Below are 26,824 nucleotides of genomic sequence, written 5' to 3'. Positions count from 1 at the left end.
ATGGATAGGGTGTGCTTATTGTTAATAGAATCAGGGCTGCCCCCTAATCTGTTAGACCTTCCTGGTTTTTCACAGGCACTCATGGAAATCAGACTTGGGCTGTTATGGATTTCTCCTATGAGCAACATCATGGCACAGGCACACCCTTGTTGAAATCAGATGAAAACCTAATAGAAATGCTGGAAGACAATCAGGTGATGACTAACATTCCAGATTGGAGAAACGAAGTGTTTGCCATCTGTTAGATTTTGAATCCCACTCTGGGTTGCTCTGTTTGTCCATCAGAAAGCATTCCATAAAACACAAAGCAGAGATTCTGAACTCTATAGCAAGAGCGGCCAAACATGCTTAATGTAAGAGCCACATGCTGTAAACTTCACATGTTTGAAAGCCGTATGAGAGACGTTTCAGATCCGCAATACTTAAGCATTTCAATTCTTAAATGTGTTTACTTAACGTGAACATTAAACTTATATTTTAATCCAGTGGATTCACAGTTTATACCTGGTAAATAATTATAAAACTTGAAAAGAAGCTTAATAAATACATTGATGACAAAAGTCTTAGCTCCATTCATGCTCCACATCTCACCTTATCTCCTCAAGGAGTGCCATCAGCAGCCAGAAATACTGATTTACTGAAGCACTGCCTGTAAAGCAGAGGTAACCAAATGGCGGCTTATGAGCCACATGCAACTCTTTGATATATGATGTGTGGCTCTTGGAAATACAGGGCCACCCTCATTGTCCGCGGGAGTTGTGTTCCCAGAACCACACAGATACTGAAAATATCATCATCATCATCATCATCATCATCATCATCATCATCATCAAAAACAACATTTATATACCACTTTTCAATGAAAAGTTCACAAAGCGATTTGCAAAGAAAATCAAATAACTAATGACTCCCTGTCCCAAAAGAGCTCACAATCTAAAAAGATACAAAAGAACACCAGCAGACAGCCACTAGAAAAGACACTACTGGGGTGAGGAGGGCTGGTTTACTTTCCCCCTGCTAAATAAAAGAGGAGCACCCACTTGAAAAAGTGCCTCTTATCCAGTTAGTAGGGGTAATCCACAGATGTTGGAATCAGCTAATTTCAGGGAGCCCCAAACCTCTGAACCTGATCAGAACTGTGATCCAGTTGGGTCCAGCGGCTCTTCTGAGGGTCAAAAACCTGACTTCCAGTTTTTAGCCAAAAAAGAGAAGTTGTACTTTTCGGCTCTTTGAAGGCCTCCAGAAGGCTGAAAAGCATGACTTTGGGTTTTTGGCCAAAAACTGAAAGTCATGCTTTTCTTCCTTCTGTAAGTCTGACAATGCTTCTGAGGGTGGGGGAGGCCATGTGTGGCCTCCCCAGCCCTCAGAAGGGCCTCCGTCTGATCAGGGCTGCACGTGGCCCACCCACAGGTTTGGAACCTGTGGTATTAAAATCCACAATACCAAACCTGTAGATATGGAAGGCCACCTGTATGTTAGCTGAGCTTCTTTTTGCATTACAATTAATATAAAAAGTAAACCAGAAATTTCAGAATCCAATCACATGCCTACTCAGGAGTAAACCCAACTGAATTCAGTGTGGTTTACTCCCAGTGAAATCTGTATAGCAGTGATTTTCAACCTTTTTCGTTTCATGGCACACTGACAAGGCACTAAAATTGTCAAGGCACACCATCGGTTTTGACAGTTGACAAGGCCGCATACTCTTGGTGGGCGGCTCACATCCCCCAATGGCCCTGCTAATAAATGACCCTCCCCCAAACTCCCGCAGCACACCTGCAGACTATTCGTAGCACGCCAGTGTGCCACAGCACAGTGGTTGAAAATGGCTGCTGGATTGCAGCCCAAGTCAATTCACTCAACAATTACATTTTCAAATATGTAAGCAATTAAACATGGCTGTTTAGACAGAGGAGGAAAAGCTTTAAAAAGAATAAAAGTGCTTTCTAGCTTAGCTGGTGCACTTCAACAATGCGTGCTTACTGGAGACAATTTTTATCAGTAAACAGGAACTGGAAATAGTTTACACACGCTCTAGGCTGGGTGGTCTGAACACAGACTTCATTATAGATACAATGGTTGTTGGATTTCTTAGATTATTACTGCAATGTGCTCACTGGATTCTTTGATGCCACTTGTGTCTTGGACCCTTTCATAAAATTGAGTTTTATGTGGCTCTCACTGTGGGGTAACTGCAATGCAACAAACATGCAATGGTGTGAGAAAACTGGTCTTAATTAAATGCAGAGTCATCGTTTCTCTACAGTAAATGATTGCCACATTTTATTTGACATAAGTAGTTTCGTCACTGAACTTATATTAGTTAACCAGAGCATCATTTATATATGGTAAAATACAAATATTAATGATCATGCTAAGTTGTTGAAGAGCAGTATATAATATTCCTCATAATTACAATGTTAAAATTAGTATTAATGTAGTTAATTTGTGGCTATTCCATTACAGGTGCAGCTGCAAAACATCCTCATGAGTAAATATGTGGAATATTTCTCTGGGGAGGTTGGCAGCTGGCAGAAGAGGTTAATGGTGGCAGATGCAGTCATTTCTATGTGGCTGGAAGTGCAGCAAACCTGGGCCCATCTCCACAGTATTTTTACCAATTCTGAGGACATACAGAATCAGCTTTCAGAAGATACTAAAAGACTTGAAGGAATTGATCAGGATTTTAAGGTATGATCCAGCTTCCCTACTTTTTGTCTATGGGAGAACATTTAAATAATTTTTAAAAATACCATCTGCTATTGCAAATTTATATGTGAGAAAATGAGGGCAAAATTATTAGAAGTATTGTTACTAATATTTCTATGTCATTTTTGAAAAAAAAATAATAATAATGGAAGCCCCCATGCTATGCAGCTGAGTCAGCGTGGCTTGTGCTGTATCCTGCGGGGGAATTTTGCAGTCTGGGGTTCTCCTCAGTGAGAACCCCCAGCTTTGGCAATGGGTCTACGTGGACCAGCACCTGCTAAAGGTGCAAGTTCAAGTGGATCCATGTCAGCGGATCAGACCCAGAAAGGGTGAAGGGTGTGCGCCAGGGCCTCTAATCCTGCCCCTTCTGGGCCTAATCACTCATTTCACCCCCTTTCCATCCTCCCCTGCCCCATTCTTGAAAGTGGTTGAAAATGCTTCTGTTTACTTTGTTGAAGTATCTGCATACTCAAAAATACTTTAAAAAAAAAAAAAAAGGAGAAGGCTGTGAAAACATGAACTTATCATTCAGTTTTAAGTGCTCAAGCCAAGATGTGAACCAAATTAGGGGAGTAGTTGAGAGGGAGTGAAGCTCTGGCACTTCTCAGAGCAGTGATGTCATCGGCAGGAGTGCTCAGGTGCTACTTTTGAAACTTTGTAAAAGGTGGTCCTAACTGAAAATAGCATCAGACTCAGCAGGAGACGTATTGAGAAATTTGCCAAGGAGTATAAGTTAATTTCGAGGCCATCATCTTTCCCAAAGGATGTCTGAGAAATAGTATAAAGCTCCTGTTATATTAACGTTGCAATCCTATGCAAACCTACCTGTGAGTAAGTTCTATTGAACATAGTGGGACTTATATCAGAGTAAGCATGCCTAGGTTTGCGCCATAGTAGTGAAATATAAAATATATGCTATGACACTAACCTAGGGGATACTAAACTGGGATTTTTTAGACCAGGAGCTAAAATTGGCGCTCTCTCTCTCTCTCTCTCTCTCTCTCTCTCTCTCTCTCTCTCACACACACACACACACACACACACACACACACACACACACACACACACACACACACCCAGTTTAAATCACCATGTCTTATGCTAATCAACATGGAGGAGGACAATTTTAGCCTTTAGAACAGCAGAGAGAGGTTGAAAGAGCAGAGCATGCATTGAATAAATGACTTCTGAGTATATTTGAAATGTGTTGAAAGCGGATTGTCGAAAATGAACTGTCAGAAAGCAGAGGATACCTGTATAATGTTCTAAAATAACAATGGCTCTCTATCTAAAAACACCTCAGTAGCTCTCGGAAATGATTCTGATTCTGTTTTAAAATTTTCTCTTTTGATTTTCTTCTTGTCTTCTCTCTTGGCTGTTCAGGAGCTTATGGCTGCAGTGGTGAAGGCAAAAAAGTTATAGAAGTAACAAACCAGTTGGGGTTGTTGGAAAGATTAGAGGTTCTTCAACAAAGGTTTGACTTCTGTGGGGTGTAGATCCCAAACACAAAGTTTCATTTTAATTCCTAGACAGAATTGACTTCCACATAGGAATTCCATTGTTCAAGTCGCTAAACAGTTCAGATCAGTGAGAGCCCTTTTTAACTATGTAAGTCTCTGCGGGCTTTTTGCCTTCCCCTCTGGAAGAATAGAAAGGAAGAAGTCACCTCAGATGACCCTCTCAGGTTTTTTTCTCTCTTGGTGCATCAGGTATATTGGAGGGAGGGGAGGGGAGGGGGTTGAAACATACACCTGTGCCCTCCTCCACCTTCTCCCAACTTCCCTGAGTCTACTGTAAGCTAGTGGGGTCCTCGTTTGTCTACTTCTCTGTCTTTTTAAAACCAGTGTGGTAAGCTACACAGACACTGTGATTGTTTCCCATTCACTGGGAAATGGGATTCCCTAGTTCTGATGTCTCTGTCGTCTTGGAAATAGGTTAAAGTCCAGGAGGAATCTCACATAATGCAAGATCCATGTTACCAGCAAGCAGCTCCAACCGTGTTTGTGTGTGTCCATACATGAATCCCTGCTTCATCCCACACGGGGCCGCAAGAGACTGGACAACACCACTCTGCTGGTGGTCCTTGACACTGATGCAGTGGAGGAACACTGTTCATGCATACATTCCACTCAACTATAGCTGCACATGTTCAGAATTATGAATTCACTCACAGTGTACACACCATCATGTTTGAAGTGGGAACAAACAGCAGAGTTCTGAAGTTAGTTGCAGTTCCCTATGACATGTGCAGCTCTTTGACATGCAATGAATTAATAATGCATATTCGCTTCAAGCATTACAGTGTACATGTTGTGTACATTCATCAGAGGTGACATGTGAATTAGTCCTATGTCAGGCTGTGATCTGGGTCAGCTAGGTTATAGTCATGCTTCCATATCTCTTCTTTGTTTTTCCTCCTTTTCTCTAAAGCCTGAGGGATGATATCTCTCTTAAAGATGTTTTAGCTGAACACCCTTGAATCATTTTAAGGCATTAATACACTTGAATTGTGAAAGAATTTTAAATAAAAAGTTGAGAACTAATTCAATGACATTACACTGCTTTTATTGTTTTTTTATCTCATATAATTATGATTATTATGGAACAGATGTTATCAGATAACCTCTGTCAGATATTATTCTCTGAGATCCAGCATGGTGTACTGATATAGACATGGTGTACTGTCTCTGGAGACATCTAAGTTCAAATCCCTGACTATGAAGCTGACCTTGGTGACCTTGGTCCTCCATGTATCAGCCTAGCTTACCTTAAATCAGTGATTCCCAAACTAAGCATTGTGGCTAACTCACAAGGGTGCCATGGGATGTCTTCAGTGTCCTCTTCTTCCCAGTTCTCCCGGATACTGCCAACTTGGATCACTTGAGATCTTGCACAATCCGAGATGCAAGATGCATCTAGCAGAGCTGGGAAGAAAGCACCACTGCAAAAGAAGAACGCAGTGACTTGGGAACCACTGCCTTAAAGGATTGTTGTGAAGATAAGGGGGAAGTGAAGAGACATGAACACCAGTCACAGCTCCTTGGAAGAAAGACAGGATATCAGTGTAATAAATGCATCTTAAGGTGCTCTATCAGAACTGTTCAGAGAAGTTTCTATAAAGGTCAGTGGGAAAACTAAGTCAATATTTTCATTACCTTTTTTTTAAACAATTCTAATTCTGCTGTTTTAGGGACTAATTTAATGCATCACAGTTGCAGCTTTTATATTTACAGACTCATACTTTGTGAGAAATCTTTGGCAGAATATTTAGATGTCAAGAGGCTCACGTTCCCAAGATTCTACTTTGTCTCAGCCGTGGATTTATTAGAAATCATTTCAAAAGGAACTCATCCAAAGCAGGTAAACTTTTCATTTGTCAGCCTGATATGCTTCACTAATACTTTGTAGCATTGAACTGAAGCATATTATACATGTTGTAATCCATATTGATAGATTACAAAGCACTTGGTGAAGCTCTTTGACAATGTGGCTGACCTCAAATTTGAGGAGGACAACAGTGCAGAAATACAGATGGCTGCAGGAATGTACAGCAAAGAAGGAGAATTTGTGGACTTCACAGAGCCCTGTTTCTGTGAGGGGCAGGTAAATAAATGATCTGGCAGGGGGCAAACTGGGGCATGGGCAATGCAACTGGATCAAATGAATGCCAAGGTGCGATAGTTGGACAGATGTGTTCAATGTGCAATTTCTTTCTGAAACTAGCTTTAACTGGGATGGTAGACTGCTGTCAATACCCAAGACCAAGGAAATCCAGGCAGAAGAATGGGGTACCCACAAACCTCGGGGTTCTCTTTAAAGCCAGACAGTAGTCAGAACTGGTGCAGGGCTCCCCAAAGTTGCAGAAGTGAAAGTGGAGTGATCACGCTCCACTTCCAGTTTAGTGGAAGTAGAGCGCGATCGCTCCACTTTCACTTCTGAAGTATCCAGAAGCCCTGCAGATGCTGGCGCAGGGCTCCCTGCACCCCCGGGAGGCTGCAGGAGGCTCTGGAAAGTGCAGCCAAGCCCCTGCAGCTCCCCGAGCTGCCTTACTCCCTCCTAAAGCCCTGCCTTACTATAACTTTCAGACAGAGAATGTAGCCAAAAAGAAGTGCTGAGCTCAATTTGATAAAATGACCTAAAACAAATCAGCCTAATGTAGAGAATCCCTCCTTCCTCAAAGAAGAGATTTCCTCAAAGAAGAGAAGCCCATAAGAACATAAGATCAGCCCCACTGGATCAGGCCATAGGTCCATCTAGTCCAGCTTCCTGTGTCTCACAGCGGTCCACCAAATGCCCCCGGGAGCACACCAGATAACAAGAGACCTGCATCCTGGTGCCCTCCCTTGCATTGGCATTTTGACATAGCCCATTTCTAAAATCAGGAGGTTGCACATACACATCAAGCCCAATCCTAATCAACTTTCCGGCACTGATGCAACCGCAGTGCAGCCCAGGGAACAAATTTATTCTTACCTTGGGGAAGCCTCTGTGTCTGGCCCCACCACCACACGCCCAATTGGCACAGCTGCACCAGCACTGGAAAGTTGATTAAGGATGGGCTGTAAAGGAGATCACTTCAATTCGATTAAGGCTGCAATCGTATACATGCTTTCATGGGAGTAAGTCCTATTGAATTTGATGGAGCTTAGTTCTGAGTAGACATGCATAGGATTGTGCTGTTGTACTTTTTTATTATAAAACAATAGAAATAATAGTACTATATACAAAAATAACCTTTTTACCCCAAATTAATAAATACTGTGATACCTTAACGATTATATAGTATGTTCCCAGCCTATAGCATTGAATGCACATAGTAAAAGAGTATTTGGTGCATCCAAAGAAATTAGGAAAGCAAATTTTAGAGAATGAGTTCCAGGAATTTCTACTCTTCTAGTCCCTAAAAGCTAATGATGGGGACAGAAGGGAGAGCCAGAGGGGAGGGGTGAGATCCATGAGTGAGTTGCATTTTATATTTCAAAATCCCCTTGAGAAAGAGTTCTTAATTTGAAGCACACTGGGATTATCTATATAAGCTTCTGCTTATTTATACCAAACCTTTCAGCTGTTTTTCTATGTACTGTACTGTATTTGGTGTTCCTTGCTGATCCTCTGTTTTGTTTATAGCTTGTATGTAATAGCTCCCCCTATTGAAGAGCACAGGGAATGTGAAGGTAGACTCAAATCAATGTTTTACTAAAGACATGCCTGCTCCAGTGACTTCCCTGCTCTTTGTTTGGCTGCGCAGGTTGTATGAAAAAGTCACAAAAGTAGTAGAATTTTTTTGACAACTTAATTGTTTTTTGCATATCTATAGGCAGAATGCTGGTTAAGCTGTTTGGAAGAGGCCATGCATGTGACAGTGAAGCAGAAAATCACAGAGGCTGTGGCTGCCTATGAGGATAAACTTCGAGATCAATGGCTGTTTGACTATCCAGCCCAAGTGGCATTGACAGGCAGCCAAATCTGGTGGGCTGCTGATGTTCAGATTGCTTTTGAGCAGCTTGAGGAAGGGTTTGAAACAGCTCGGAAAGACTACAACCGCAAACAGGTAAGTGAGACAGCCCCTGATGAATGCAGTGTTGTTGAAGAACAAAAACAAAATTCCTACAAGGAAGAAAGAGACCTCAGCTATTTGGATGCAATAATGAATCCAGATTTTCTGAGCATCCGTTTTGCTCTTCTAGACTCTAATGCTGGCTATGCCTTGACTCTGGGTCTAGTCTGGTTTAAAATGACAGGGCAGCGGGAGCTGGTCAGGGATAAGCCGCAGCCTGCTTTAGAAATTGGTGAGGCTCCTCCAAGTTCCATGCTGATTTCCATTCAGCTCAATTACCAAGTTCTCCAAATTCTATGTGTTTCTTTAATCCTTTAATTCTAGTCAGTTATTACTGGTTGGACATCCCTTATCTGAAGTGCTTGAGACCAGAAGTATTTTGAACATTGGATTTTTCCATATTTCTGAGTAATTGCGTATATATTATGAGATATTTGGGGATGGGGCCCAAGTCTAAACACAAAATTCATGTATGTTTCATATACGCCTTTTACACAAAGAATGAAGGTGATTTTATGCAATATATTTAATAATTTTGTGCAGTTTGTGTGGCCCATCACATGAGGTCAGGTGTGGAATTTTCCACTTGTGGCATAATGTCGGTGCCCTCAAAAGTTACTGTTTTTGGAATACTTTGAATTTCAGAATTCCAGAGAAGGGATGCCCAGCCTGTATTAATATTTTGGAAACATTATTTTTTGTGCGGTATCTGTGGGTGTTGTATAGAATTCAAAATTCAGTTTCTAAATTAGTCAACTTCTATTTTTTTCTTCTTCTGTCAATACTAGATAAAAGGCACAGCCCTATATGTGTCTACTCAGAAGTAAACCCCATTGACTTTAGTGGAACTTACTTCCATCTGTCTGTATAGGATTTCAGAGTCAAGATACCAGAATATCTGAAAACAAACCTCTTTTGGGGGGTGGGAAAGTAAAGGAATTAAAAAATTACGATTTAGCTTTGTGATTATTTATGGACTATATATTTTATTTTTGAAACTCCTGATAATACTCTCACACTGAACACAAATGCAGTACAAATTTATAGTACAATTAAACCTACACACAAGTATTTAATTCATATTGAAGTAAAAGTAATGGGTACTAGCTGAAAAGTGTATTTTTGTTATTAAGGAAGCAAATTACAATTATGAGAAAACAATACCATTATTAGTTTGCAAAAGTTATTTGCATTGATTAAAAGCACCAATAAGTGTGCCTTGCTTCCAGAACTGCTCCATTTAGCACTTGACATATAATAGGTTTTTTCCCTTCACAGTGTAATATCTCCATTGAAATATAATTATTTTGCAGATTGCTCAACTGAACACCCTTATAAACATGCTGTTAGGGGAACTCACCCCTGGAGATCGTCAGAAGATCATGACAATATGCACAATTGATGTACATGCTAGAGATGTTGTAGCCAAGCTTATAGCACAGAAGGTAATTTGTTGCAGAGCAATTACCCTAATGCATTTTTAAAAGCGTAAAATAAAGAATAATTTCATTTGTTGAAAAGATATTCATGTTGCTTATGTATAATTATGACAGAATATTTTGATTCAGTCAATTTCTGTCCTTTTTCTTAGACTTCAGACTGTAGATAATTACATTTACCAGTTTTTTTAAAAAAAATACTATTTAAATATATAGATACTTGTGTATATGTGTGTCCGTGTGTGTGTCTAAATGTTTAAAGTATCTGTTAAAAATGTGTGCTGTAAAGTGACAACAGGCTCTCAATGATCTGTCCCAGTCCTGTTAAATGTTACTATGAAAATGTGCATTTATTATAGCAGCCTTTGCAATTTAAATTGTACAAAATACTGTGATTGTATAATGATTTTGTAGAGTACTTTCCTCTTTTTTTTTTTTAAAGGATTGTTGATTTGTATGTTTTCAGAAGGATGGAGGCAATGACAGCTCCTTCTAGGTCTTGCTCGAAATCCATGGCCCCCACATGTATCCATACTTTTGTGTTAGGGCACAGACATTACATGCGGATACCTCAAGTTCAGTCCATGGTATCTCCCATGTAAAAAATTTCAAGTAGAAGGGCTAAGAAAGCCCTTGGAGAATTGCTGCTGGTTGGAGTAATCACTTGGGAATTTGGAGTACTAATGGGCTGGCTCCACATAGAGCAGGTTCATATGGTATGATCTGGATATGATTTGGGGACAAAGTATGTAGATACTATGAAGCTAATCAGCTCAGTGAAGCTATGGAAGAACTGTGTGAACCAGGAAACTAATCAGAAACCCAACATTGCTGAACTGGAAATGAGAGATTGATTATTTAAATGCAGTTCCATGGGAAGGACCTTTATAAATTGCATGTTACCACATGAATTGGCCTACGACCAAGGGACTACAAAAGGAGGAAGTTTGAGAAAAGAACTCTTTCTTCATGGAAACTCTGTGTGGCTTGCTAAATTTGCCATAGACACAATCATAAGGTTTGAAGATGTAAACATGGGTGCTTCACAGTCCATTTTTCATAGAACTTGAACACAGTTTAGGCTGCAGTATTAAACACATTGACTAGGGAGTAAATATATTTAGGGTTGCATCATAGATTACTAGGACGTAGCATTTGACCACTTATAAAGTTAATAAATATTCTGTGTAGTTGACATTTAGAGAGAAAAGGTTTCTGTTGTCCAAATGGGAAAATCTTAGGTAGACTCCCGAATAAGTCCATTCTAACTTATTGAATAGTATTCGGTATATGAGTGACTGATGGAAGGAAGGTATTTGAACATTTATCATTTGTTATGTTGACAGGACCTGTTGTTGCTACATGAGGTGCTCTATGAATAGCTGGATCCAGAAAATGTACGCAGAGATTGCAAAATATTTTCTTCTTGGTTTTTGGGTCATATTTAAGCATGACTGGTGCTTGAGGGACCCTGGTATCTGAATATTATTTATTTATGATATTTATATCCTACCTTTTTCATGCTGAAGCAAATGCCCAAGGAGGCTTACAGAGCTTTATAATCAGGTACAAAGTATCACAACAGGTAAAAACATCAAACTGGGGATTAAAACATTAATTTTAACATTACATAATGAAATGTAAACCAAAAACAGAGCAAAAATCTAACAAAATTCATTGAGCCAATTGGGAAAAAATTAGTCCAGGGAGGTAGTCAAATCACAGCAGTGGCACAGAGAGCAAATAACCACTCAGCAACCAAATGCCAGACAAAACTGGTATGTTTTGATCCTTTGCCAAAAAGCCATGAGAGAGGGAGTAATTCTCAATTCCCCAGGAAGAGAATTCCATAGTTGTGGTGCCACTTTAGAGAAGGCTTGTCCCAGTGCCGACACCCCTCTAACTTGGGACAAAGGCAGCACTTGTTGAAGAGCCCCCTCAGAATACTTAAAAGCTGGAATGTATGGGAGGAGACGGTCTTGCATATAGTCTGGACCCAGATCATGGAGGGCCTTAAAGGTTAGAACTAGCTCTTTGAATTGGGTCCAGAAGTGAATGGGCAGTCATTGTAGCTGTTTAAGCAGTGGTCACAGTGTGTTATGTGCACACAGCAGGAGTTCCAAGTTCTTCATGTCCCTCCCCTTTTGTAGCAGCTGTATGTGCCATTGGATGAACGGTTTTTAAAATTCAGGGGAGTTCCAGAAGTGGATTATAATGAAGCATGGAAAGTTGCTATAGGAGGAAGATGTGAGAATGTTTGTCTAGATCAGTGATTCTCACACATTTAGCACCGGGGCCCACTTTTTAGAATGAAAATCTGTCTGGACCCACCAGAAGTGACGTCATGACGGAAGTGACATCATCAAGCAGGAATATTTTTCATTATCCTAGGCTGCAGTCCTACCCACCCTTACCCAGGAGTAAGTCCCATTTACTTTCATTGTTAAAAGCGTATACAGAGTAACCTTTTAAAAGTACAAACCTGTAACATTTTCCCCTGGTGCAGTCACATACCATGGCAGCATCAAGTCTAATATATTAAAAATAAAATATTGAAATGAATGGGGACTCACCAGAAATTGGCTCGCAACCCACCTAGTGGGTCCCAACCCACAGTTTGAGAAACACTGGTCTAGATCATGGGTGTTAGACATAAGGCTTGTAAGCCAAATGCAGCTTCCGGAAGCAATTTCTGTGGCTCCCATTATAATTATAATTGAGTCCCATTATAATTGGTCCCATTATAATTGAGTCTCCCAGCTTGATAATTGGGCTCTCTCATATCTTGGAAATATGAACAAGATTTGCACATTTTCTCTTCTGTCATTTGCAGCTAATGAGTTTCTATGTGAGCACAAAGTGCTTATTTCTGACCATCATCTGCTTTATGATGTCATTTTCTGCTTAATGATGTCACTTCCGACCTTCAGCAGACACCATGAATGCTAACTTTGGCCTTCTGTTTGAAATTAGTTTGACAGCCCTGGTCTAGATGGTAACCTCCCTCAAGGGATTTCCAGGCGTGTCTATTAACCTATTACACTTTTTTTCTTTTACTTTTCAGGTTTCTAATGGACAAGCATTTACTTGGCTATCACAGTTGCGTCACAGGTGGGATGAAGAGCAAAGTGACTGTTTTGTCAACATTTGTGATGCTCAGTTTCAATACTGTTATGAATATCTGGGGAACAGTACCAGGCTGGTCATCACACCTCTTACTAATAGGTGAGAACAAATATCTAAAATTGTTAATATTAAAACTAAAATTTAAAATGGCTGATGGGGCAGCTTTGAAAGAGGAAGGCCGTGGAACTCTATGATCTATATATAAATGTTCTGGTTTTGGAGTTGTCTCTTTGTTCATCAAAACAAGATGTTGTAATGTGTGATTTTAAAAAATAGTGAAAATCAAGAGTCTGACAAATTGCCAAATATTAGGAATGGAGGGAAGTAATTGTGCTCTGTTGATCATCTGGCATAAGGGACTGAAACTTAGAAGTTCAGCAATGTTTTGCATACAGAAGCTTGTAGGTTCAAGTCTTGGCATCTCCAGGCTGGGTGGGAATGACTCCTGCCTGAGAATGTGGAAAAAGAGTACAATTCAGTGTAGATAATACTAACCTGGATGGACCAATGGTCTGATTCAGTAGCAGATAGCAGTGTATGTTCAAGGTCTTGACATTTTCTGTTTTTGGTATCAGGGCCAGCAGAAGAAGTGCTGAGTAGGTCTAAAGTAGCTTATTAATATGAGCAAAATGTATGTTTTGCTTGAAAGAAAAGAAAGCCCCTTAATTATTTTTGCATGCTAGGAAAGCTCTTTGTCCAGGACAATGGTCTTTTAGCCTTGTTAACTGTCATTCTGTTTAAAAAAAAAAAAATCGCGTAGAACTGTTCACAGTTGCTGAACAAAAAAATCCCTTTCCACTGAACATAATCATTTTGTTGTGGTGCGATGCATAATAGCAGTTGCAAGGGAAAATTTGCAGCAATTTTAAATATTCTTTTCACTGAAATTGTTTATCCACATTGCCAAAGCCTTTAAGGAAGTACTGATGTTTTCTACATTGTCGGGAGCAGCTGTCTCTGTCTCCTGCGGCTGTCTGCCCGCTAACTAGGCAGATGGCAGACAGTAGCTGAGGTGTGTCTGCTGCATACAGGACTAACTTCTCTGGCTTCCAGAAAGCACAGCTGCCACACTATTATGATGGTGATGATGATCCTTCTGTATGTGAGACATGGGAAGCCTTGTGTGGAGCCATGTGCTTTGAAGGGGTGATTAGGATTTTTTAATGCACTGAATAAGCACTTAAATAATCAAGCTGCTGAGCTGCATGAAAATATGGAATTCCTATTCTTGTGCGGTTTTGGATGAGGGTAAGGCAGGCAAAAGGTTCTAAGAATTGAGCGAGGTTGGTCACAGATCAACATCATGCAGGCAGACATATTCTAGACTACCAAGAAAAGACCATCTCATAGGGGTGCTGCCCAGAGAGGAAGAAATACCTCATGTGCATGGTAATTCATCTCAGTGCCTGCCAAAAATAACTAGCCCAGCATTTCTCAAACTGTGAGTCATGACCTACTGGAGGATTGTGACCTAGTGTGCAGTGGGTCATGAACTCATGTGTTGGGCTGCAATGTGATGCTGCTTCTAGCACTGCAAGGCCTACTTGGGAGGCACTTCAAGCCTCTTCTGGGTGGCGTCAGGCCAGTGACCTACTTTATTGACCTCCACAGGCCTCAGAATTGTCCACAGAAGCGACTGGAAGTGATCTCTGGTTTGCAGACACAACTTTTGGTTTGACTGGAAATAGCTTCTGTTCATTTCTGCAGGCCATTCTGAGGCCCGTGGAGGCCAACAGAGTGGGTCACCAACCCAGTGTGACCCAAAGAGGCCTCCAGGGCGTACTGAGGAGGCTTTGCAGTTCTAGAAGAAGCATTGCATTGCAACCCACTGCAGAGGATGAGGTGGACTGCACTGTTGAAAAGTCTGAGAACCACTGAATTAAGCCATTGATTACAACAGGAGTTGGATTTTTTAAAAAGCCAAAATAGTACCAAGCCCTGAATAGGTCATATCAAGCAAGTATAAAGCTAGACGTTCAGGCATCATCCTATCATATCAAAAAACTGTTGATACAAGAGAAACTAGAAGAAGTGTATATTTAGGGTTTTCATTTGCTTCAAATCAGTCACTTGGGGTACATGTCTGTAAGAGTAAGGGGGTGCAAGTGATGTACCTCACTCAGGAACCTGGGAAGTATGATTGGGTGAAATTGGGACTAGGAAAACCAGGGCAGATATTTCCATGCCAGCACCTTTTGATACAGGCACAGGTTGATGCTAGCCTGGAAATGAGCACATGATGAGGAACAATGGAATCATGAGCTGTGTTGAAGCTTGAATATCCTGTTCTCATCTAATTTTGAGATAACCTTTCTCTGCAGACTTGGCTCAGTGGGTGTACAGAATTGGACTTCTAATGAATAAGTATCTTGTTGGACATTGTATGCTTTGACCTGTCAATCACAAGAGCATAAAAACAAGAGGTGAGCCTTTGTGCATCAAACCAAAGGTCCATCTACGCCAACATCCCATAGTGGTCAACCAGATGCTTCTGAGAAATCCCCAAGCTGGAGATGAAGGCAATACCCCTCTCCTGCCATCACTCCCCTGCAAGTGCTATTCACATGGCACGACCTTTATGGTTTTCATCAAATTCAGATTGTTAATCTTGGAAATAACTGTTAGGATTGATCATATTAAAAAAACACACATGTGAACTAAAATTGACATTGAATTATAGTCTTCATTTCTGCAGTGATGACCAAGTGTCTGTAGAACAGAATATTTTGTTTTATTAGGTCAGTTGTCCCAGGGTTTCACCTTCAAACTACTGGGTCCATCTCGTTGGTGGAAATTCAGGAAAAAAAGTCACCTTCCAAGTTTCACATTATTTAGGCCAAACTAGTCTGCCAAATGCTGGACCCAAAGGAGTTACTTGGAGAAGATGGCTAAGAGATAATTCTGTTAGGAGTATCATTCTATTGTTCACACGTGCTGGGACGTATTATCCTGTTAAGCAAAGCATGTCTCATTCTCATGCCCTTGTTCAGACTTCACAGAGCACTTATTTTGACATAGAACACAAGGGATAAAAGCAATAGGAAGATGCTCTCTTGACCACAGGCATTACTGAAGAATTTTTGTACTTCACCCAAGACGCACCTCTTATCTCTTTTAGTATATAGGCAAAAAATTTATGTTTCCATAATTGCAAAAAAAAAAAAAATTATTTCCCCGCAACCTAATATATATATAAAAGCTATAATACCCCATGCTTCCCTCAAAGTTATGCATTCAGGGGAAAAAAAAACTTTTCCCCCCTCTTTATAATGTAGTGGGGCATTTCTGTGACCTTGAAGGGAAAGGTGGTAGGGACAAAATTAATTTTTTTTAAACGACCAAGCAGTCCACCTAGTTGTAACCGAATGCCCCATGTATCCTTCTCCATGTCCTTTTTTTCTTGTAATGTTAAAAGTTTTGAAAAGAACAATAGCATTCTTGTACATGACAGAAACAGCTGGTTAAAAAAAGATAGGAAAGGCCGGCCACTTAGATTGTGCCAAGCGGGCAGAGAGCGACATGATCAATTATATCTTAGTAAAGCCGTAGGATCAATGTACTGGAGGAGGGTGTGTGAGAACGAACAAAGGAAGACACCTTGTGGAGTTTAAGGGGAAAAAAGGTAGAGCATCGTGATCAGGAAAGGACAAAGGAAATAACCCACTTCTTCAGAAACCAATGGAGGCAGACCTACTAGCAAAGTACAAGGAGAGCAGGTATACAGTAATAACAAGAAGTACTGTAGGGTTAGGGGATCATGTGGAGATGGTCACGATAGAAAGCAAAAGTACCGTAGCACTAAGGGAAAAGGTTTTCTGGAAGTCAAAAATATCAGAGCACACAAAAGACAATCACAAAGGTGAAGCAGATGAAGATCAAGGGTGGAGAAGAAGACTAATGAGGAAGAAGAGGTTTTAGAGAAAGCAGGAAGACCTGGTGGGGCCAGCTAGCATGAAAGGCCACGGGGTGGTAAATAGAGGAAGAGATTTCTTCAGGTTGGGGAACAATGCCCATGGCAGGTGGCCAAGAAATTGAGGCAAAATAAATGGTGAATGGAGAGGCCAGAAACATGGCCTTGGAAAGTACAAATGTTGTCAAAAGTTCTTATGTGGCAGTTTTAGTTTGAAAAAAACACACGATATGGATGCAATCCTATAGGCATTTACCCGGAAGTAAGTTCCATTGAGCTCCATGGGACTTGTTTTTTTAGTAGGCATGCATAGGATTGCACCATAAGTCTCCCAAAACATTCATCTTGTTGGCCAGTGTTTAGCTCTGTAGTACTGTACCGGGTTTAGAATTAATGCTTGCAAGGATTTGTCTAGGGAGGAACTTCTTCTGTGGGTGGACGGTTCCAGTAGAAAGAAGTACAAGGTTTTGCACAGATTAGATGATGATTTTGGACTCTGCAACCCATGCTGATCCTGCTGAATTCTGATCTTGTAGTTGTACTAGCAGTGATCAACAGGAAAATCAGTGTCCTTCAGGTACTCTAGAAGGACAATGTGTCTAACTGGGATCTAATCTAATTGGTGGGATCTAATCTAATTGGTGGATTCACACGTGATTGCCTCCTCAACAGGCAAAGTCTAAAAGTATGACTACAAGAGTCTGTTTTGTGTTGCTTTGTGTTCTTGTTGTTTCATAGTGCAGCTGTTGCTGCCAGATCTCTTGCAGCCATAAGTTGCTTCTGCATTTGAGACATTAATGCCTAAATATTGTTCACTGGCAATTCTCTCTGTGCGCTGCTTTATTCCTATGGAATATGGAATGTACTGTAATATAGCCATGAGTATATCCATGATAACTATGAAGATTCTGATTTAAAATATGCAGTAGTCTATCTATTGCAATCCTAAACTCACTCACTGGAGAGTTAGCCTAATTAAACACAATGGGACTTCTCAATCAACATGCATAGGATTGCACTGTAAGCCTCAGTACAGGCTTCTTGATACTCATCAACTGTAAAAGTGATTCCTTCACCTCTGAACTCACCAATTAGAACCTTAACTATGGCACTACATCTTTAGGCTTGTTGGGAGGGCCAAGTGAAAGCACTGGCATTCCTGGAGCGGGGGGGGGGGGACGGGACGGGACGCTAGGTTTTCCAGGTGCCTAATGCCAGTGTAAAGTGCCCTCTCCCATTCACCTACAGAGCCATTCGGAACAGGGAGAGTGAAGTGGAGGAGTTGTCTCTGCTTTGCTCTCACTGCTCCAAATAATTCTGCAGGTGAGGGAGAGGGGCTGCTTTACACCAGGCACCTGAAAAACTTAGAATTTGGCCCCCCTCTCAGAACTCCAGTGAGTAAAAATTTGGATAGTGAAAAAGGAAACCATATTGGGATTGGCACCAGGCATGCTGAAAGAAAAGAGCCTCCATGTCCTCATTACGACTGAGAAGGTTACCCTATAGCAGCTTCCTCAACCCAGGACTTGTAATTTTCACAGCGTGCGTGCGTGTGGTGCAAAATTGAATGGTTTGCAGGTGCCTTTGTGTTCAGCAGGTGACTTGTAGTGTTAGACACTTGATACAGCAAGATAAGGGGATAGAGGGATGGAGAGGTTTAGCATGCTTGGTATGTGGCATCTAGCGGTCTCCCTTCTGAGGTTATCTTTTTCAAACCTCATAAACAACCTCAGCTTCAGGCACTTCCAGATGGCTCCTTTCCTCAGCCTCTGTCATCACTAAACAGAAAATGGGGTTTAAAAGACCCCATTTAGACAGAGGTACCCCCCCTTGTGTGCGTGCGTGCGTGTGTGTGTGTGTGTGTGTGTGTGTGCTGCTTCTACTATTTCTGTGCCACAGTGCTGTACCCATCTACTTTGATTCAGTAAAGAGATCAGTACTATTCCCCTTTCAACTGCAGCTTTCATACTTGCTGTTGCAGAACACTGTCACTCCCAAAAGTGTCTTGGAAACAGTTGCCTGATTAAACTTTTAAGTGCAATTCAGACATTTACCTGTCCTTTCATGACAAACCCCAAAGCAACCTCAGAAAGAATGAGAACATTACAAGGGTTAATAACAAGAAAGAATAACAAGGGTTATTTCACACCTGTTTCCTTCTCCAATCCCTTTGGTTTCTCAGCCACATGCTCTCTGGTAGGTTTGCAGCTGCTTCCTTACCCATAATTAGTCTCCCACTCCCCTTAATATGGTTTAATAAAAGTATGGCATGCTGCACATACTTCATAGCCGCTCTCAGCTCTTTTGATACTTTTGGGTCCTCCTGTTTGAGGTCAGTCGCTGCCATAGTCTCACTTGCAAATGTGCTGGTGTCCCGTTCCGAGCCTGGTGATGTTCCCATGGCCCTTCCTTGGGTTGTCCCATAAGTCTTCTCTCTCCAGATGTGAGCTGTGGTGCTGTCCAGATCTGAGCTGGGCTGGAGATCCTGGACACTGTACTATATTGCTGCTAATTCTGCCCAAAAGGCTTGTCCTTTCAGGAATCAGTCATGTTCCTGAAATCCTGTTGACTGCTGCCAAATCCACACGTTCCTCCCCAACACGCCTCCTGGTTCCTCTCCCAAAATGCCCTGTTACTCCCCTTCCCCACCCACTGCAAACCCTTGCTGCCAATGTACTTCCTCCTGTAGTGGCTAGGTGGCATTCATGCTGGTGGCTGCTTTTAGAGTGTCATCTCTGTGTCTGCAACACTGACAGAGATAGTCTTACACTGATGAAGTGGTAGTGGATGGGGTCCATAGGATGGGAGCCCTGACTTATACATGGGCGGCCCAAGCCTATCCCCTGCCAGCCTATAGCATGCAGTGCCACCAATGGAATGCAGGCTGCATGCTATGGTGGGGGATCTGACAACATGGCTTGGGAAAGGGAAGTAAAAATACTTTACTTATCTCCTAGATTTAAAAAAATACTTTATAAGTATAAAATACTTTATACTTACTTCCTGATAGACTGCCTAGTTGCCAGTGGGTCTCCTTGGAACCACACCAGCTCTCCTAAGGCATGTCTCCTCTCTCACCAGCTCTCCTAAGGCATGCCTGTAATGGGGGGGTAGGACCCAGCGCATGCTACTGCCACTAAGATCCACTCCTTCCCCAAACTGGCCACAACCTGCCCCCTCCCACAACCTTAGCTGCTCCATTGTGTTGGCCTTTAGCACACAGACCCTCTGACCATTTGCACTGGAAGCTCTGGAGCATCTGACTGACGCATCTTTTGCACCACCATAACTGAATGTATATGGCAGCAGATTGCGAGATCTACTGCTGAAGGCCCAGGACAAGATTGGATAAAAGAAGTGTAACTCTGTTCACATTCATCTCCTTTTTGGATTTGCTCTCATGTGTTTTCCTCCTCTAGCGTTTATTCTTTTGCAATCTAGCTGGATCAGTCTCATGCTTGTACAGAATGTCAATATTGCCTTCTTTAAGACATGATTAGTATGAGTTATTGGTGGATTGCAATAGGGTCTCCAATTCATGTGCATATAATGATGGCTTGATTCTAATATTTCTTATGTAGGTTTTACGAATGTACACCTACACTTTTTGTTTCCTAAAGGTGCTATATTACATTGACACAATCTCTTCACTTGATTATGAGTGGTGTGCTGTCGGGCCCTGCTGGAACTGGAAAAACAGAAACCACCAAGGACTTAGGCCATTCTCTTGGAATGATGGTCTATGTCTTCAGTTGTTCAGAACAAATGGATTATAAGGTACTTTTTCATTTAAAGATCTTGTAGTCCACTAATACATTCGTGACTCAAGTACATCAGCAAATTGACTAAAGGCTGACGTCTCTAAACGGAATGGTGAAAAGTGATGTACAAAGAGAACCTTATAGACATTGCCTTGAATATTTGGAAGGCATTTTTTTCAAAGTTTGGGTTTTCCTAACAATAGTGTTAAGCAACAATTGACACTTAAAGACAAGGAGTACTCTTATGAGTAGCTTTAGTTAAAACCAGCAGAATAAGCACTCAGATAACACCTATTTAATCAATCACCTGTTTACATAGTTCTCATGCCACAGATGGATTAGTCTTGATACTAATAATGATAATAGTTGTAGTAGTGCTTTTTGAGTGTGCAAAGTGCTTCACATGTATTATTTTGACTGAATCCTTACAAAGGAATGGTAAGTATCCTAATGCCCATTTTGCAGCTGGAGGAGTGGCATTTCTTAGACCATCTCATGTGTTCATGATAAAGGTGAATTTGGAAAAACTATGGAAGTCATGATGTGCAGTGCTGGCCCCAATGGGGCCTTTTACTGCTGGAACTAGTGTTCCAGCAGTGCAAAGTCTTTTATGGCAGCACAAAAACCAGGCTGCTGTTTTGTGCTGCTGGGCCACTGTAACAAATGGGCAGTGGCAGAGTACATGCAACAGTAAGTTGGTGGTGAAGGCGTGTCATGGGCAGGAAGGGGGAGGGCAGGGGGCATGGAGAGGGAGTGAGGGGTGACTCTTGGCAGCACCAACATATGTCAAATCTTATCTCCTCTTTCCCAAGTTGCCCTGTCCCTTTTCTCTCCTTGGACACACACCAGCAAAATGGCTGGGATATGTCCAAGGAGATTCATAGGTGACCAGACAGCCTACTGGGGAGGGGGGGGGAGCAAGTAAAAAACACTCCACCAGCACCAGAGGTGAGGGATAGGATTGGGCAATCAGCCTCTTAACCACTAGACCACACCAGTTCTATTGGTGTCAATTTCTTATATGACTGAAGTCTCTGTCACAGTGAGAGTAAACATGACAAGAGTTCAAATTAAAAGTCTTGACGAATGAAGCCTGCAGTGTCTCAGCAGGCACTGCATCAGAAGCCAGTTCACTGCATTTTGCACACTGAGACTTAGCTTCAGTGCCAGTTGCTCATATGACACGCAATGATACTTAGCTTAGTGTTTATGTGACAGTTTGACTTGGGGGGTGGGGGTGGACAGGGGCGAAACTGCCCTGAGCACAGATTGTCCAGCTCCCTACTGTTCTGGAAAGATGAATTAATGTTAACATGTTCACTAGTTTAATATTGCAATACTTGTGAGGTTTGAGATTTACTGCAAATGCATTTTCTGATAAATGAAACATGCCCCAATTTTAGTAGTTGTGCAAAATGATACTGTGAGAAGGTTACCTGGATTAATATTATGAGCAAAATTCAAATTTGTGGAGACATGTTATTGAAAGAATTCCAGTAGCTCAGCTAACTTTCACTGAAACAGTCCTTTAAATAAGATTAAAATTGGTACAGTTTTATATACAAATAATTCAGCTAAGCAACCCTGCACATAAGAGTGATGTGCAGATACATACATTAAGGAGGTTTGAATACTATGATAATGGAGACCATATGAGTATGGAAATTAAATAGGTAGACCCCAGGTCTTGTTAATTGAATTCTGCTAATTAATTCCACAAAATTACAAAGCATGAAAACATTTGCATCTAGTTTTATGAATATAAAGGTGAATAGCATTGGAGAAAAGAGGAAACTCAAACCTTTTCATGAACTTCAGTCATCTAAAATTGGTTGAGATACCTGGCCATCTGAAGAGCTTTTTGCCCACAGATCAGCCACTGGTAAACACGAGCCTTACGGATGGTTCCGTAAATGCTTTGTCCCTGTACAGTCTTCCAAAATATCTGTTCTAGAAAACTATTTTAGTATATTGCATATAAATGTATTGGAAATTGTGCAACCCATAGTGTTTACCTAAAGAAAGCACGCTATTTGTAAGGCAAAGACTGTTCCGCAATTCTAGCATATTCTGGAGTTGCATCCAATTTATGGAACAAAACAGTAGTGCTGGCCCCTAGAACACTCAGAAGAACTGGCCTTAAGACCTGTGAGGCCCAATTGGAAACATTTTTGCAGGGCCCCAGGTTCACAGCCAAGGTCTGCAGAATCTTAGAGAATCTTATTAGAAGCTTAGAATCTTATTATAGGCTTTATATCTCTGTAGAGGAATGGAAAGCAATCAAAAAGTGCCCTTAAAAAGTGCATGTGAGTTAATGGACCAAATGGATCTAAGCACATTTTAAAAAGTCAGAAGAAAATTAAAATTATTGCTGTTCACTGTAAAAACTGCTGTGTGGTGTAAGGTGTCCATTGCAATGTGTTTGACAAGACTAGGCCCCCTTAGGTGTGGGGCCCAATTAATTCAGGGTGCAACCGTAACCCCTTACGTCAGTGCTTTCCAGCACTGGCATAGCAGTGCCAATGGGACATGTGCTGCATCCTGCAGTTGGGTGTCACTCACTGAGTCCTCCTCAAAGTAAAGAAATGTTTGTTCCCTTACCTCAGAGCTGCATTGCCCTTATGTCAGTGCTGGAAAGCACTGACATAAGAGGTTAGGATTGCGCCCTCAGTTGGCTTAAAGCTGGTCCTGACTGACCTTTTCATTCCTAAATTCATTACTAGTAAATTTTTCTGCGAGTGGACTCATCTATTAGCGGCAGTTTCTTCTCATGTAATCTAGCGATGTTTAGATTCCAGGAGCACAAGGGCAGGACCTTATTCATGCACACTGAACTTCTGTACCAAATGTATTGATTCAAAGTTAGTCTAACCATTGGCCATACAACATGTAGTTCCTTCCTTGAAACATTATGTACAGATTATATCATTTGTGTTGGTGTATGATTATTGTTGCACTTTATGTAGTCTTCACACCCACAGTTAGAAAATCTGAGCCAGCTGAATAAGCTTTATACCACACTACTTCTTTGTTTTATTACACTTGCTGCATCCGTAAAGAAAAAACAGTACACTGCCTTGTGTTCTGTGGTGAAAGAATTCACCTTCCCTGTAAACACTCTTCACATGCTTGTTGCAAACTAAGGCAACATCATTCATTCTGAAAACAAAGAAAATGCAGCTGCCTTTAAAATCACCTCAGCATAGAATTCTGCTCAGTAATCTTGGCTTAGATTTCACCTATATGGATGCCTTTTCTTTCCCCCCATCATTAGTCCATTGGAAATATCTACAAAGGTTTATGCCAAACAGGAGTGTGGGGATGTTTTGATGAATTCAATCGCATTTCTGTGGAGGTACTGTCTGTTGTCGCTGTTCAGGTGAAAGCTATTCAGGATGCCATCCGGCACAAGAAGGAAAGGTAGGCTGAGAATGAAACATGTTCCAAAATTTAATTTTCTGTCATTCATTATTAAAAACTTGCTTTGTCACAACATCACTCCCCCTTTCCTGCAGATTTAATTTTTTAGGTGAAACAATTGAATTGAAGGCAACAGTGGGGATCTTCATAACGCTGAACCCTGGCTATGCAGGGAAAGCAGAACTGCCAGAAAACCTTAAAGTTCTCTTTCGGTAAGAACAATCCTAAGAAAAGTGACACAGACCCACTAAAAAACCACTGTGGAACGAAATCAGTTTCTAGTGCTATTCTTCATCTGTTGGCATGAGAGCTTGTTTCACACAGTGCTAAATGCATGAAAACAGCCCATTGTAGCACTGAGCTTCTTGCTCAATCTTTTACACAAACAGAAGGGTTGTTGTAGCACACTGTCCAAGGAACTGAGCTATGAATTGGGACGCCCCTGGTTCAATTCGTGCCTCTGCCCTAAGCTCACCCACAGTCCAATCCTATGCTTGCTGGCCCAGATTGTGCAGTATTGCTGTCACATCCTATGCTGTTATTGAAGAACCTCTGGGTCAGGTCTGATCCAGCAAGGGAGGATAGGATCTGGGGTGTGTGGCTGCCACCAAGATCAATCTCTCTCAATTGGCAATCTCTCTCCTGCTCCTAAACCTGGCCATTCCCCATCCTGGCCAGCCAGTCCCAAGCTGCAATATGCATCTCCCACAGGAGATCTGACAGCATAAGGCCTGGATAAGATTGGGCTGTCAGATCTCCTGTGGGATGCTGCCACCATCCAGTCCCAAGCTACAATATGGGGATCATGATATGCCTCTTATGAGGTTGTTATAAGGAATACTTTAACAGAATACACATGAAGTGCTTTGCATAGCCAAAAAAGTACCATACAAATGCATCTTTGGATTCAGATTTTTGTTGTGTGATGCTGGAACATGACACACAAAGCAGTCCTTTGCTGAACCAGAGATACTTTCCATGTGCAGAATTGTGTCTAGCAATTTTAGGTTTTTATTCCTGGCACTTAAGATGCATTTGTAAATGAATAATAGTACAATATCCTGTTAAAACTTTTGAAATTTCATGTGGCTCGTAATGGGGTCTGGAGTAAAAGACAACATTGTGTGGTAGATGCAATTGTTTGGTAAATGGGTACTACAATTTGGAAACAGCATGATCCTTGGCCAGGTGAATAAATTGCCCATGTATGGAAGAATTGTCAGAGGATGTAACCAATCCCTGTTCCACATATAGCCAACATTCAGGCTGTTATGTAGACTGGGATGCTTGTTTGTACCTCTGAAGAACTGATGCAGTTCTCTCTCCTCCCTCTACTTTTTCCTTGACCAATGGAGGGAAAAGTCTTGATAGACTTACAGGAGGTATACACAGACCTCTCATTCCCTGTGCATGTACCTGCTCAGTCCTTATGAGGACTGGTGATAAGAATGTTCCTCAAAAGCATTCATGTGCAGACTTCTCTTCCATGCAGTGACAAGAAATCGGCATGAGCAATGGGGCAACTTTGAAAATTGGCCCTCTGTTGTAAAATGGTGATTGCCGGTATTATTAGCATGTACATTTTAATGCATTTTCTCATTTTGGCAGACCCTGTGCAATGGTGATTCCAGACTTGGAGCTTATTTGTGAAATAATGCTGGTGGCAGAAGGATTTGTGGATGCCAGAATGCTTTCTAGAAAGTTTATTTGTCTCTACACACTTCGTCGTGAACTCCTGTCTAACCAGGTGGCAGAGGACATAGTTTTGTTTTTTTTAAATACTGAACACTTCATTAATTTATTAATTTATTTGCTTGCTTGCTTAGAGCCCAGTCCTCCCCCCCTCCTGCACTGATACTGCGGCAACAAAAAGGCCTTTGTTGTATCTTGTTGGGTAGGGGAGGATCAGGAGGTTTTGGAGAGAAAGGGAGATTATTTCCCCTTACCCCTCTGTAAGCCATCCACGCTGCAATGAGTCCACTCAGCCGCTGTGTGGACCCCTTTGCTTACTGTGCAGCAGTTTCTTGTCATCTCTGAACTCACTACAATGATGTAAAATATCATCACCAGACTTCCTGGAGCATCAAGCTCTAAACTGCATGCAGCTTGGCTTTGACGGCGTTTGAGCCACATGGCTGTGCAGCGTAACAAAAACAGCAGTCATGCTGAGGACCCAATCCTGTCCAACTCTTCAGTGCCGATGCAGCCAAACTGCCTCCCTGAGGTAAGGGAACAAACATTCCCATACCTTGAGGAGGCATCCGTGACCACCACCCCGCCCCCCCCACTGCAAGATGCAGCCTATGCCTCATTGGTATAGCTGTATCTGCGCTGGAAAGTTGGATAAGATTGTGCCCTGAAAAGCTCTGTTCTCACCCCCTCATTTTTGTATTGGCTGAAGTGGTACAGTCCAGATACAGGTTTAATATCTCAGTGAGAAGTAGACCACAGAGACTGTCAATTGAAAATGAGGAGGTACCTCTATACCTCATGGCACTTTTAGTCTCAATGCATTGGAGACAACTGAAGTGAATGTACTAAAAGAGTTTCAAGTCCATTTATGTTTAAATGTAGGATTTTAGTCTGAAGCCAAAATTTCTTCTTCAGTGGAAAGTGATTATTTATAAATTATAGTTTCTGCCAGAGCATGTTGAGTTGTCTAATTATTGACTAACGTTGAGAACCACATCAGAGATGCTTAATCATGCCTTCTATATTTTTACACTTTACTCAAACTACACGCCTCTGTGGCAAATGTATGGAAATGTTAAGCTAATAATAGCATCTGAGAAAAAGGCAGCTATTTTTAACACATTACTTGTCTTAGCCTTCCAAAAGGATTAGATGGTAATTCATAAAAGATTAGCTTAATCCTTTTATTCAAACATTTGTACTTGCAAGT

The 26,824-nt window shown here is 41.4% G+C and overlaps 1 protein-coding gene across 1 annotated transcript in view; it reads left to right on the top strand.

The window, feature by feature from the left end:
- LOC136645409 (dynein axonemal heavy chain 11-like) overlaps positions 1–26,824 on the top strand; it is a 264,485-nt gene that overhangs the window by 60,975 nt on the left and 176,686 nt on the right. The window contains 13 exon segments of the mRNA XM_066621643.1: positions 76–194; positions 2,467–2,691; positions 4,093–4,114; positions 4,117–4,183; positions 5,943–6,069; positions 6,163–6,312; positions 8,027–8,260; positions 9,580–9,711; positions 12,770–12,930; positions 20,362–20,518; positions 23,777–23,922; positions 24,018–24,134; positions 25,531–25,669. Of these exon segments, the coding sequence (XP_066477740.1) occupies positions 76–194; positions 2,467–2,691; positions 4,093–4,114; positions 4,117–4,183; positions 5,943–6,069; positions 6,163–6,312; positions 8,027–8,260; positions 9,580–9,711; positions 12,770–12,930; positions 20,362–20,518; positions 23,777–23,922; positions 24,018–24,134; positions 25,531–25,669 (1,796 nt within the window).

Source organism: Tiliqua scincoides, chromosome 1 (genome assembly GCF_035046505.1).
Source record: "Tiliqua scincoides isolate rTilSci1 chromosome 1, rTilSci1.hap2, whole genome shotgun sequence".
Taxonomy (NCBI): domain Eukaryota; kingdom Metazoa; phylum Chordata; class Lepidosauria; order Squamata; family Scincidae; genus Tiliqua; species Tiliqua scincoides.
The sequence above is the reverse complement of the archived record's forward strand: the minus strand, read 5'-3'. Positions and strand labels throughout refer to the sequence as shown.